This window comes from Rousettus aegyptiacus, unplaced genomic scaffold (genome assembly GCF_014176215.1).
Source record: "Rousettus aegyptiacus isolate mRouAeg1 unplaced genomic scaffold, mRouAeg1.p scaffold_m13_p_5, whole genome shotgun sequence".
Lineage (NCBI taxonomy): Eukaryota > Metazoa > Chordata > Mammalia > Chiroptera > Pteropodidae > Rousettus > Rousettus aegyptiacus.
In genome coordinates, this window is record NW_023416308.1 from 59,751,315 (window position 1) to 59,766,492 (window position 15,178).

Here is a 15,178-nt window from a genome sequence, read left to right on the forward strand (position 1 = left end):
TTTCTGCCCTATAGGGTCCTGACATGTCAATACCTAAAGATTGATAGAGATTTCAAATTAGAATGACAATTCACCAATACCCATTATTATTTAATATACAATGTGAGTTTTTAATCAATACTTTCTCATCGTCAATTGGTTGTGTGTTCTTTTACTGATTAAGCACTGAGATTTCTGACTTATTGACCAGGGAACAGAATTAACAAGTTCCCGAAAAATGAAGTCCCTTTCAAGTTCCTAAGTGTTTGTAAAACAACTCACAGGCCTTCCTGCCTTATCATAGAAAGCTTGCCCCTTCTGTTCCAAATGGTCATTTAACTTTTAAAATATGCAAATTTAAACCTAATTTTTATTGCAGGGTCAGCACTGATATGTACTAGCTAACTTTAGGGAAAAGGAAGAACTTGTTATTTTATGATGTGTTTGCTCCTGAGCAATTGAGAGGTTTGCCATATGTTTTTATGCTAGTTTTTTTTTTTTTTGAGGTTCCGTAAATGCCTTCTGGAATGTGGAGGTTCTACCATCAGGGCCGTGTGGGAGCTTTTCCAGTCCCCTAGTGTCATTAACCCAGCTGCTTTGGTTGCTGTGATATGCAATTATTGCTTCTACTCTTGAAAAGCAATTCTCTGATCTCCAACTCATTAAGCATGTTTGATCTCAACTAGATGAAAAATGTTCGGAATCTAAGCTTATGATCTTTGTGCTACATTTCTCTTCATTTAATTCACAGTAGCTCTCCCTCCCTCTTCTTCTTCTTTAGGATCAACATTCTGTGGTAGGCCAAAACACGGGCCCCAGTCCAAGTCCCAGCCCCTGCTCAAATCCAAACACTGGAAGTGGTTACATGAACTCCCAGCAATCACTGTTGAATCAGCAATTGATGGGAAAGAAGCAGACTCTACAGAGGCAGATCATGGAGCAGAAACAGCAGCTTCTCCTCCAGCAGCAGATGCTGGTCGACGCGGTAAAACTTTCTCCTAATTTATACTGTCCATACTTGTTGGCTCCACAGAAGGAGTTCATTATTTTCCATTTCTATTTATTGTTCTTTTCTCTGTGCCTACTCATGCGACAGCAACAAGGGTGTCCTGGCTGTAAGAGAAGCTAATTCTATACATGTGGAGTGCTACAGAAAAAATAAAAAAGAAAGAAAGAAATCGACTCAATTTACCAGCTGCTGGGCATTTGGAAAGCACAGCACCCCAGCTAGCTAAACCGTGCCCAGCCAGGGAGTGTTTTGAACCACCAACATGGCCTTCGAATCAGGCCCAAGAAACCAGTGTTGTGCCGCAGCCCTGAGGGGCAGAAATAGTGGACAGAACTCTAACCGACTCAAATCCAAATTGATTTTAGAGATAAAAGAGTTCTAAAAGCAGTTTTAAAAGCTAGCATGGGGTTTCAAAACTTAAAATTTGGCTTTCAAAATAAAGCATCTCAAAATTGTTTTTCAAAAAAATTTGAAAATATATCCCACTTCCATCACATTAAAGTGGCCTTAAAGAAAGACACGACTGTCACTTCTCATACATTACCCAAGTATTAACCCTGCTTCAATATTTATCGGTGCATCCCTTCTGTATTCTCAGACATACTCATACATTCAACGACTGACCCAAACCCTTCCTGCCTCCTAAGACTAAGGCCCTATCTCCAAGTTTCATTCTCTTCCTTCAAAATATTTGGCCAAACAAAAGAAGAAAGGAACAAAGCTGACCATCTCCAGGTTAATAAAGAGAAAAAAAAGTGAAAAAATTTTATACTCAAGGAGTTTCTAGCAAGAGTCAGAAATCCAGGGTGTAATAAGCTCTATAATTCATGCAGCAAAAAACTTATTAATTTACAATGGGAATATAGCCATAAACAAGTCAGACCCTGTCTTTGTCTTTAAATTGCTTAGAGACCACTGAGGATGTGAAATAAAGAGGCGGTTGTAACGCATATGATTAAATACTGTCATGTGGCAACTACTAGAGGAAGTTCTATCTACTGAAGATGAGAAAGGGAAGGAGGAGATGAGTAAAGAGCCAGAGAGAAGGGGGTTTACAGCCAGAAGAACCAGCATATTAGAAACTTAGAGACGACAAGGTACACTGTATATCGTGTTAGCTGAGGCACAGAATGTGCGCTGGGATAGGGAGGCGATAGGCAAGGAGGCCAGAGAGGCTAGAGGATAGAGCTTAAAAAATCCGAATTTCTAGTCTGAAAAACAATGAGGAATACATTAAGGATTAAAAAAGGAAGTACTAGATTCAGACTGGCATTATAAAAAGGTATAAACATAGTAAGAGAAAATGTCATGGAGGAAAGGATAAAATCCAACCTGGAGAGTTTGGGGATAGCCTCCCAAGAGAGGTAAAAAAAAAAAAAAAATTTTTTTTTGCATTTTTAAAACAACACTTTGAAGGACTGTAAGATTCTGATGATTAGAGTACTGAGTTCCACTGTTCCAGGTGGAGGGTGGTCCAGAGACCCAAAAATGCAGTCTCTATGTGTATTTGTTAGTTTAAGATTTCATCATGAAATATTTAATGCATAATGAAAAAGGTACATAATAATATAAAATTATTTATGTTTTTAAAGGAATGACATATGGAGTAAGTTTGGAGTGCAGAACATAGAAGAAGAACTAGAAATAAATTTATTTGAACTTGAATAAACAATAGTTAGAAATAAATTTCCAGGTGACCTTGAGTACTTCCCTACAGTATAAGATGTAGGAGAACCACTGACTGGATTGTAAAGTGACACATATGATTTCTTCTATAAATTATAGTTTTGAAAAACCTGGTTCTCCCACCTACTCCTTCCATTTTTTGTTTTTTATCCTGCTAAACTTAACAGTTTAGAAACAAGGGCGGTAGAAGACAAAATGTAAAATCTAATATTGACTTATTGGTTACCTTGTCATTATTCCCATCAATAGTACAAATTTGTTGGATTATAACATGCAGAGATTAAATTTCTGGATTTTCAGCTCTGATTAAAAGGCAATGAAATATTCCATGAAGGTCTGGTCCCGACACTGGCCTACCTCCCATTGGGCCCCAGCCGAGTCACTACTGGGCAGGTGCAAAGGGCAGTGGCATAAGCTATGAGAGACGAATGAGAACAAGGCTGCTGTTTTTGCAATTTTTATAAAGCATTCACATTTCTCTTTATTTAGATGCCATTGAGGGTGCCCATGCTTTTTAGCATATCCAGGAAGAAACAGTCTTTGATACCACTTTACATTAGCATATGCTTTGTAGTCATTTGCGGTCAGTTGGCAAGGCCAGATAGGCACCTGAATTGAGACATTTCTTTATGAAAGTGCGCTATCCTTATTCTCTATTACTCTCCCACCAATGATGCACAAAGAGGAGAGATGAGTAGTGCTTATTGCAATGGACATCATAATTACCAACATATTTTCTGCACCTACTATGTACCAAGCATCATGCTGAGCTTTTACAGAATTAAAGGATTAATCCTCACAATAGGAGTATGAGGGAAGTCTGAGAATTATTCACATTTACATTTTGATATGGTGAAACCAAAGCAGGACAGGTAAGTGCATCAGAAGATTATCTCTGTATTAGGTTTTCAGGTCCAAAATATTGGTCTAGCAAGAAACATTAGTTAATAAGTTAAATTTGATGTTACACAGAAATAATCTCAGCGATTCCCATGAGTTTACACTTTCATAGAATGGGAACGTTATTCCTTGCAAATGAAGCAGTCTCCTTTCAGTATTGGAGAATGATCTTTGCTGCTCTTCAGCATAAGTGACAATGTGGCAGTTCTATGATAGTCCAAATGCAAGGCCACAAATCGAATTCATTTGTGAACAAGTAGTTTAAGAAACTCAAGTTTCCAGAGATGTATATGTTTACACTTTGAGCAAACCTAATTTAGCACTCAGAGTAATAAAAAGTCAATTATTAGGTTGAATATACATAAAAATAAGTCCAGATTTGAAATCTAGTCTTTAATTGGGAATCAAGGAGCTGATAACTCCCTCTCTCTCCCCCTCTTAATCCCCTTTCCTATCTTCTCTCTCTCTTTCTCTCTCTCTCTCTCTCTCTCTCTCTCTCTCTCTCACACACACACAGACACACAACATACCACGCATCACACATGCATGAATCCTGTTTTCTTTAGTATAAACAGCAGAAACACCTAATTACATAAGAAAAAATAATAGATACTTTTGAAAAAGAAAAGATTTCAGAAAGTCCCATGCTTGGCACAAAAATCAAAATTGTCAGCTTGCACAATTGTTTACAATAGGAATGGTTGAACATTGCCACATTTGGGTTCATAGAACATCTCAAACAGTTTCTTAAACATTTAGGTTTTAAGTAAAACCAGAGTTTCACCAACCACTTTTTCCCTTAATTTGTAAACCCATATTTAAAAGAAATGTAATTCATATGTTTCTGATTCATTTACACTTAGCTCATCAAAATTGTGTTTTATATGAATTACTCGATGTCCCCAAAACTCTGTGAGTCTTTCAAGTTTTTTTTTCTTAGAAACAAGAATTAGAATTTGGTTTGTTGTTGTTTTAAGCCATTTTTTCTTTCCTTTATAATAGATTTATTCTACTTAGAAGGTTTGGAATTTGTTGAGAAATTGAGAGGTACATGGTTTAAGTAGGTTCCAAGTTAGGCAGTCCTCATTTAGCTTCCATCTATTTTATCCATCTTCCATTACAAGGTCTTATTTTCTATTTGCTACCTTTTCTATTATATTGTTCTCTGTCTACCTGTGTCAATTATTTTTATCCTTAAAAATGGAGGTTACTTCAGGGTTCATACAAAATTGTAGGGAAGCAATTCTAAAGATTTCCTCATCCATACTAGGAAAGAAAAAAAAGCAACTCCTGATGTCTAGAATTGATATGAAACTCACAGCCAGGCCATTTGTTCTCTGTTGGACATAAACTATGTTACAGAATACCTCCTCAGACAGGATTACTCTGAGACCATGATAAAATGAGACAACATAAGGCCACTTCATAATTTTGTCTAAAAACAGACACAAACAAGGTCACCGTGCAACCCACAAAATACCCCAAATCCCCTCTTTTACTAAGTGACTAACAGCTACTTCATTACTCATAAAATCAACCTTGCTTCCTGACAGTTTACAATCTAGAACAAATCTTTATTTCCTTAAATCTCCCTAAACCACCCAAGCAAAACTTAAATCCTATAATAGCTTCTTTCTAACACGCTCCTCCTACTGAGACACCCCATAGTGCCCCATGTCGTGCATGCTCCCTCACTGCACCCAGCGGTCTTTGGCACTGATAAAAAAAAAAAAAATCCCTTATTTCCTCTCTCAGCTCCCAAAGAAACCTACTGTAAAGATCTTAAGGTGAGAAATTGCAGAAGGAATAAAAGAAGGGAGCTGGGGAAATTTCTATGCTTTGAGAATGGGACACAGAGAAATAGAGAGGTGAAGGGGCCCTTGTATTGTGTGGCAGGAAAGAGCCTGAGTTTTTGACTCAAGATTTGCTTTCTGTTCTACCACTATGTGATCTTGAGCAAGTTCCTTAGCCTAAGAAAGCTTCCATGTCCTCACCTACGAAGTGGGAATAATCATACCTACCTTCAATGGTTGTTTATGAGAGCAAAAAAAAAAAAAAATGAAGTAATATGCATACATAGAAGTACTTGGCAAGTTATCTCCTGATGTCTCCTATCTAGCGTTGCCATATTTAGCAAATAAAAATACAGAATGCTCAACTGTCCAATATTTTATCTGGAAATCCTATTCTTAAGCCTTCTGTACTCTGCGGGTCCAGAATTATATATAAGTACCAAAGCATATCGGTGTGCCACAAAATAAATCTAGAACTGTCATCTCAAAAATCACAGAATTTTAGTCCTCACTAAAACATAATTGCAAAATATAGAAAATGAGAGTAGTCGCTAGAGCCCAAATACATGTTGCATGTTGAAAAGTAGAAATTACACTTCCATATGGGAAGTTTATTGTAATGGAAAGGATTTATCTCTGAATTAGGGCTACTAAATAAGATCCATGAATCTCAACTATGACTATAAAACGGTTCTCATATTCTTATTTGTTTAAATAGCATTCTGTACATTTTTACAAGTGAGAAGGTAAAAATGCAATTTAATATGTTTTCATTTGTGTTTTCAAGGAGAAAATTACTCCGCAAGATCAGATAAACAGACATTTGACAAGGCCACCCCCAGATTATAAAGACCAAAGAAGAAATGTGGGTAATATGCAACCAACTGCTCAGTATTCTGGTAAGTGTTCTTAAAAATTAACAGAAATTATAACTGTGGAAAGAAGAAAACTGTTCAGTTTTTAATATTTCCACCTTTCCCTATCATATTTAATTGTAACGTTTTTCTTAGACTCCTTCACTAGCTCCCATATAACTTTCAGGTCAAGACCAAACTTGAATATTTTCAGTCTTCTCATCAGTTTCTGCTTACTTTTCTTTCATATTCATATATTTCACTGCTCATTAGACTACCTCTGAGAAGTCAAAAAAGGTTAAATATTTTCTAACTGCTAGGTTCAATCAATCTCCTCCTAGCAATATATCTTGACTCAGATAGTGCAAGGTATCTTCCTGAGTAACTTGCATAAAGCTCAGTCTTTTTGCCTCCACCTTTGGGCTCACATCCCTAAGAAAAATAGTCCTGCCACCAAGAAATAATTAAAGAGTTTATTAAGTCTTTATAAAGTCTCTCAAAAATTCCAAAGGTGGATTGCATTTCAAATACAAAGCAAAACTTCTTAATAGATTTCTCAACATAACATAGGCAGTAGGCACTACCCCTAAAATCTCTCTTCCCACTCTCTGAACTCCAAAAGGACTTCTCCCTAACGTAGCCCGTACTGCTCCTGCTTTCTCCCATCATCCATCTGTTCAAGCCTCTTCTGCCCTTCACTTTCTCATGTAAGTTAAGCTGGTCCTTGAGTTTTCCAAGTTTTCTCTTTACCTGTTACCTTCCTCTGTCCAGGAAGCCATAAGGAAGACTCCCTGAAAAAGGAGGGGCTTTGAATACCGCTGTCTGTTAATATTTTCTAGTTCTGTTAAGTGTCATTATAAATATGTTGTTCTTATTTATTTAAACTCTTTTGAATGCACCAGATCGCCTCTTCCACTAAAATTAGGAATGGAATATATGTATTCTACTCTCTAAGATTACTTTGCCTCAAAGCAAAAACAGGATTTTCTGTTTATCCTGTCCTCGAAGAGGTTGAGAGATGAGAAGAGATTTGTTTGGAACCTGGCTTCTTATACACCGTGGCCTATCAGTGGGTTTGGGGAAAGCTACCTTTGAAATATATAAAATTCAAAGTGGATGTCCCAGTTTTTCTTTTTCCATTTACATGAAAGAATGCCGAGGATAGCAGTCTGAGGCTGGTTTAGTGGCTCTACCATGTTATCTGGGATCCGGGCTTCTTATGTCTTTCCACTCTACCTTCTTTAGCATATAACTTCCATCCTAAGGGCTACTTTTGTCCACCATATGTCCAGCCTTTATATTCATATTCTGGATTGAAAGATGGAAGAAGGAAAAAATAACATGGCCTCTCGAATGAGTTAGATTCCCTTTTTAAAAATAAGTTTTTTTTTTTTATTTATCATGGTAACATTGGTTATAACAATATTTAAATTTCAGATGTACAACATTATAACTCAATATCTGTATACTCTGTTATGCACTCACTACCAAAAGTTTAGTTTCCTTCCATTATCATGTCCTTGACACCTTTTACTCCATTTGCCCACCTCCCCTCCCCCATCTCTCTTCCCTTCTGGTAACCATCATTCTGTTGTCTGTATCCCTGAGTTTATTTTTGTTTTGTTTCTTTAGTATGTTTGTTACTTTTTTTGTTTATACTCTATATATGAGCGAAATTTACAGTGTTTATCTTTTTCCATCTAACTTATTTCACTTAGCATAATACCCTCAAGATTCATTCATGTTGTCACAAATGGCAATATTGCATCTTTTTATGGCTGAGTTGTATTCTAGTGTGTGTGTGTGCGTGTGTGTAATATTTTGACTGTGTAAATAATGCTTCTGTGAACATGAATCAGATTCCCTTATCAAAGTAGGTTTCTTGGACTCTAACCTAATAATTTCTACTTTTAGCCAAAATCATTCATATGCGACCCCCAACCCCCAATCAACTAAGGAAATTTGGGAAACGTGGTTTTTCAGCTGGAAACATTAATACAAATTCAAGGTCCTGTTTCTAAGGAAGACAGGGAGGTTGGCTGTTTGGTAGGCACCTAGAAGTCTTTTTCTCAGTGCATGTGGGTATTTTCCTAAGGGAGGGGTCCTCAGCATCCAACTGCTGACCCCAAGCGGGTAAGAACCCTGCTCTAGAGCGTTACACTGCCTGTGGCTTCTGAGAATAAAGTAAGCAACAAGCACAACAGAAGCTCTTTATCACTTTTTATCTTAATTTCAGTACAATCATAATCACTTGGCCCAGATGTTTATATGAGCACTTGAAACAATTTCTACCACATATTAGGAGCTTCTAAGTATTAACTGCAAATAATATTTTGTGATCTTTATAGAAATTCTCTCTGCTCTGGTTGTTTAAAAATATTATTGTCCTCAAAAACCTTCTCAGGGCATCTTGTTAAAATAGAAGGCACCTAAAGAGAATGATTTTTAAAACCTTAAATTTTTTCCTTAGCATTTTCATAGTGTAAATTTCCTTCTCATGAAACCTTCAGATACCAAGATGATGTTGCTTAACTTCATTAACAGTGTGCGAATTCTGAGTTATTGTTCAAGTATTTCCTACCTGGTTCTGATCCCTCTTCATCAAGCACTCACTGCCCTACACAGAGCAGGGCCCTGCGTGAAGCTTGGAGATACAAGAGACTGCTCCTGCCTTCTAGTTAGGAAGATAATTTTTAAAAAGAGCAAGGCCTTCAGTCTTTCAGGTTGTGTACTGTGCTCACTACCCTCAAGCAGTAGGGAATATATGGGGCTTGCAGTCATACTCCACTCACACACTGCTATTCTGATATTTGTATGTGTCTAGTCCTCTGTTTTTCAATATCTCTGATTCTCTGGGCTTCCCTACCTCTCTGCAAGGACAGCACTTTAAAATAGTATCTTTCTCCAAGTTATATCTTTGCTTCAATATCTCATTCATTCATTCATTATCAGTTGAATACCTACTTGTCCCCATCTACTAGACTTGGAGAATATGACAGTGAACAAAATAGGCAAAAATTCTTCCCCTCAAGGAATTTGTCATTCAGCAGGTACTTATTAAAAAAATGTTTCTGGCATTCCATTTCTGTCTCTCAAGATGTCTTTCCATGACACCTTTAACTTCCCCAAGCCAGAAAGCTTTCAATGTGCTGGTTAATCACTATCTGATGTATGGAACCCCTCTATTCAGCAGCCTGTGATTGGGTGGCCCCATATCCAGTCACTTACTGACAGGCATCAATGTAACTGGCAGGCCCATTGAGGATCCATGAATTTCCCAGTATAAAAGCTAAGTGCTAAATGAAAACTTCAAAGAGTAAATGCTACTGGAGAGAAGAGGCTTGACTATCAGGGAAAGCTTAATGAAGGAGCTTGGACCTTGGTCCGAGCCTTAACAAAAAAGGTAAGGCTCAGTGAGGCAATAAGGGCATCAGAAGAGAGGGAAATGGCATGAGCAAAAGTAGCTCATGATGAGTAGATAACAATGCAATAGTAACTATATCTCTTAGAACAAAAGGCTTTTCGTATGGAAATAGTCACTGGAATATAGATTACAGTGAATTAAGATAGTTAAAGAGTTGGGAATTTACCCTTAGACACTGGAACCACTTGTGGCAGCTTCCTGAATAGGGATGACACAGAGGAAGAATTGGACATAATTTTCAAGGCCATAGGTTTGGCCCTGCTAAGTTATTGCAAAGTGATACAAAAGAGGAAATAACCTACTGCTATGAATTAATATAATTATCTTCTTTTCCTTAGGTGGCACATCAACAGTGAGTTTAAACTCTAACCAGACTTTGGCAAACCCAGTTTCAACACACACCATTTTAACTCCAAATCCCAGCCTCATGTCTACTTCCCATGGAACAAGAATGCCATCATTATCCACGGCAGTTCAAAACATAGGGATGTATGGAAATATGCCTTGTAATCAACCTGGCACATACAGTAGCATCACTTCGGGAATGAATCAATTGACCCAGCAGAGAAACCCAAACCAGTTGATAGCAAATCAAAACAACCCTTTAATGCCACGGCCACCTACCTTAGGGCCAAGTAGTAATGTGGCCACTTTTGGAACTGGACCTGTTGGCAACTCACAACAATTAAGACCAAATTTAACCCATAGTATGGCAAGCATGCCAGCACAGAGATCGTCGAACGTAATGATCACATCTAACACAACAGCGCCAAACTGGGCCTCTCAAGAAGCAACAACCAAACAGCAGGAAGCCCTGAAGTCCACAGGAGTCCGCTTCTCCACAGGTGCACCTGCAGCCTATGCTCCGAACCAGTCATTGCAGCAGGCTGTAGGTAGCCAGCAATTTCCCCAGAGGGCAGTGGCTCCTCCGAACCAGTTAACACCAGCACTGCAAATGAGACCCATGAACCAGATGGGCCAGACATTGAATGGACAAACCATGGGTCCACTCAGAAGTCTGAATCTCAGACCAAATCAGCTAAGCACACAGATTTTGCCTAACTTAAACCAGTCAGGAACAGGGTTGAATCAGTCAAGGACAGGCATAAACCAGCCACCATCCCTGACACCGGGCAATTTTCCTTCACCCAACCAAAGTTCCAGGGCTTTTCAAGGAACTGACCATGGCAGTGACTTAGCTTTTGACTTTCTCAACCAACAGACTGATAATATGGGCCCTGCCCTAAACAGCGATGCTGATTTCATTGATTCTTTATTGAAGACAGAGCCTGGTAATGACGACTGGATGAAAGACATCAATCTTGATGAAATCTTGGGGAACAACTCCTAAAGGAGAAAAGAGAGACAATTCACCAACTCCAAGCACTAAAATGCAGTATTTTAACAAGGACTCTGGAAAGGCCAACTGTTGACTTTTAGTTGGACTACACGAAGATGTCTTGGCTTAAAACAGAAAGTAACTGTAGTGGTGAACATTTTGGTCCAAATGCTTGTTTTAAATCTCAAACCTGAAAGTAAAACATTGGGATCACTTTTCCCTGTTAAACTTCAGGACACAGTATCCAATTTATCCAAACAGAACTGTGATGTTGATGTGTAATTAGCTGTGTAAAATAGGCTTCCCAAGCTTCTTTTCTCCCTCAAAGAAAAGTCATAGAACTTTTAGCTTGTTTAAACCACATGTCATGTGGAGGTATTAGTTCCAAGCAACAAGCAACAAATTCCTTTATTTGTTCTCATAGATATCAGTGTGATTTAATCTTTTCACTCTGTCTTTTCATTTAGTTTTCCTAAAACTTCCAGATTGAAATATTATACGTTTGTTTGGAGTAACCAGTGTCCTAAGTAACTAAAAGCAAGAGAACCTAGAGAACATCCAGTGAGTTATAGAATTTCTTCCGCAGCTTCACCCCTCACTTTTTCAGTTTTCCAACATATCCTATACTTCAGTAAGATGCTGTCTAATGATGCAAATGTAGAGCTGTCCGACTTTATTGGCTTCCACTACCAATTTCTGAATCCATTTGCAAGTCATAGATACAATCACGACCTGTCCAGATCATACTGAAATATTAGTGCACACGTGTCTGCATCAGATTTCACTATTTAAAAAAGAAAACACCCCATTGGGCATTGCTATAAAGGACAATTTATTTGGCCACAAATAAACTGGGGTGTTGCTTATTGTCACGGTGCCTGCTAGTTAGTTGCCAAGCTGAGTGAAATGGAGCTTGGTCCACCATGATTATTTTGATGACCAGAGACCGATTTGTGAGAAAAGGAACTGTGGAGACCAAAACTGAAATTAGAAGGCATCATGTTTTGGTTGGAAATAAGAAGCAGAAGATCAGAACCAGGAATGGTGGGTAGGAGTGGGTACAAATCTATTTCATAGAGTTTGAAGGAAAGCATTATTGAGAGAGAAAACAATGTCCTTATTTGGACATATTTTTTGGGTAAACAGCTAAGTAGAGTGTGATCTGTCAGTAGCAGTCTATTCATTTTTCCATCTCTGACGTGATGAATCATTGCCACATGCTAGATGGACCCTTCGTATTCACATTTTCTCCCTCAGGGCTCAGCACTGTATCAAAGAAAGAGTTATTGTCGAGTCATCTAACCTCAGTGTCCGCATACAGATCAGCTATAAAATGGAGAAGATGTGTGCTGATTTGGAATGGATGCGAAATATCACTATCATTTTCCTCATTACAGAGGAACACAGGTTATCTTCAGCCTTTTTAGTTGTATACTCATATTCAATTATCAAATGTAACTTAACTGATGTCATTTAGTAACTAAATCTTTAAATATCTGTTCTTAAAAAGAACACATTTTGAAAGTTCTGCAAAGTCCTCTCCTGATCATTAAAATGTCTAGAAGCACTCTCTTTTACATGATACCAATATCACTGGGCCAGAATCTTTTCTGTGCTAGGTTGTAAATACAAATGAATTACTTGTTTTGTAAACTTTTGTAAAGAATATTTTGGTAGAAATACTTAAAACATATTCTTTGGGTTATATTTATACATATGTGAAATAAATATGCTATCAAAAGGTTATATTTTATACAAAAAGTAAATTGTTACCTTTTGTATGCTAATATACAAAGTTTTGTATAATACGATGGTTTATTTTTAGCTCTACACTTAATCCGTAAGCGGTCAAGTGGGAACTTTTAAAAACTATCAAGAGGCTTGTTAGACAAATTTATATTCTGAAACCTCAATAAGAAAGCATTCCAGGTTTCAATTCTTTCCTTTTTATTTCACTCTCCAATTTTTTTTAAACCCATAGTTTTTATGTCTTATTTGATTATTCTGCTGTGCACATTGTATTGGTCCTTGTTGCATGTGGTCTACTGTGTGTTTTCCCATTTTATAAAACAGCATTTCTCCATGCGAAAAATTAAGAAAAAATTATGTACATAGAAACACTTTTTTTTTCATGGCTTCTCCATGTTACTGTATATATCTGCCAGCACTTCCCAGTTACACTCCCATGATTCAGCTTATTTTTACCCTAACATAAATAGTATGTTTTGTAGTAGCTATCAAATTTAAGAGGTAAAGCAATCAGAATGTTTGGATTTTCTTCTATCCAATGTGAATTTCATAATTAATGTCTATTTATTCAGCTATTCATTAAAATACAGGATTCTTTGGAAAAAATGGTGTAGTCTTATTTCTGTTTGTTGACAGCCTGTTACCAAAGATGACGTAATTTTCCTGAAAGCTGAGATAATAATAATTTTATAGACATATGTAGTCAAAACTTTATGATTTATAATTTAAAAGCTATTGGAATACAATCTCCCATTTATAAAAATACCAGACTACTTAATTGTTGGCGTTGTTTATCATTCTGACAATATTATAAAGGAGGTAGAATTAATTTTTCTTTTTCTTGATTCAAAGACTAGAAAGCAATTTAAGCAAATAATTCATTCTTAGCTTCTGTTAAGCCCACTGAAGATAAATAACTGCTCTAAGTGAATGCACTAATATTACTCGCATTACTGTAACTGTACCCACAATTGTAAAGATTTCAACTTGTAAAACAAATATTTTGTATTGTGTGTAATTTCATGTGTTAAAAAATAGTTTTAAAAATTTCAGAAGTGGTTCCCGTATGAAATCATACTTTCAGTCTCCAACAATACTGTTGCTACATCACAGAATGTTCTGAGAACTATTAATAGTGACAGGCAAATTTATACTCTGGGAGGCTTCTAACACTAGTGAAATGCTGACTTTTCTCATTTTAGTGTTCTTTCTTTAGTTCAGCTAGAAAGTTTGTATTAAGATCCTGTATACACGGCACCTCCTAAATACTGGAGAAATACTGCCTAATTCTCAGGTATAGTGTGCCTTTGCTTAGGCTGCTGTGTGGCACTTGGCCAGACAAGCTGAGTAGACACAGGGCCAGGTAAACATAGCCTCACTAAGCATATTTACACTGTTCTTCCTGAGAATTAAAGCATTTGAAAGAAAGATGGAACTTTGTAGAAGACAAGGGGAACCATTCGAACCAAATTTCTTGCTCCACTGTTGAAATACATTGTTGAGTTCCACTGTTCTTTCCCTTCTGCCAAAAATGTGTGACATTATCCTTTTTGTTAGTGTTATTAATGGAGCAATAATAAAATTGACATTTTATGTAGTTCCTGGCCAATGACTCTGGAAGGTGGAAGGGTAAACAAATAAAATCACATTGACAAAAATAAGTAAAATATATGCAAATTAAGAGAAAGAAATATGTAATTCTAAAATTATCTATGAATCTCATTTTGTATCCATGGAAGTAGATCTGAGAAAGGAAATGAGAGTGAAGGCGAATGCAAAAAAACACCTCAGCTTCTTCCTACTCTGTAGTCGCCAAGGGCAGTTCAAATTCTTAAATGTTTTCTCTACTATTTCCATTTAATATCTCTGTAATTATGTTTCCTCTCCCAAAAATGGGGCTGAAATAGCTCTGCATTCCTTTCCAACTCTAAAACTTTGCTATCGATTTTTTCCCAAAGCTAAGTGAAAAATTAACCAAAAAAGACTCAACGGCATCATTTTGTAAAATAAAGAAGTCACTGTCACTTAACCTTTTGAAAATTTTTATGTTGGCAGTCAACTTTATTCAACAAAGCAGCCATCTCATTCAAATTTAAATCATATGAATCCCAATTCATCATAAGTAAACAAGAAGTAGACTTGGACAAAAAGAAAGACAATGCTGATGTAGGTGCCCACTAACAATACAAATCAAGTCCTGAGGATCAAAAGCTGAAATATGATATTAAATGGTTGTTTTTCCTGTGAGATCATAGAATTTCATAAAGAAAATATTTGCCTACTAGGGAGGAAAAAACTAATACTTTGAGTAGTGTATTGCATTGGATATTTGTTAATGAACTTTCATGAGTTGTAAATGATAGTGTGTGGTCTTTTACCTATATTTCCTAGGTCCCTATAGTAGACAAAGTACATGTAGTGCCCTAGCATCAACTTCATTGGCAA

At 36.9% G+C, this 15,178-nt stretch overlaps 1 protein-coding gene across 1 annotated transcript in view; it reads left to right on the plus strand.

Moving 5' to 3' along the window:
- The window catches only part of MAML2 (mastermind like transcriptional coactivator 2), a 327,265-nt gene extending 312,935 nt beyond the window's left edge, over positions 1-14,330 (plus strand). The window contains exons 3-5 of the mRNA XM_016159932.2: positions 761-964; positions 6,155-6,266; positions 9,984-14,330. Coding sequence (XP_016015418.1) covers positions 761-964; positions 6,155-6,266; positions 9,984-10,996 — 1,329 coding nt within the window. The 3' untranslated portion in view covers positions 10,997-14,330. The remainder of the gene's footprint in view (positions 1-760; positions 965-6,154; positions 6,267-9,983) is intronic.
- The last annotated feature ends 848 nt before the right edge of the window (positions 14,331-15,178 follow it).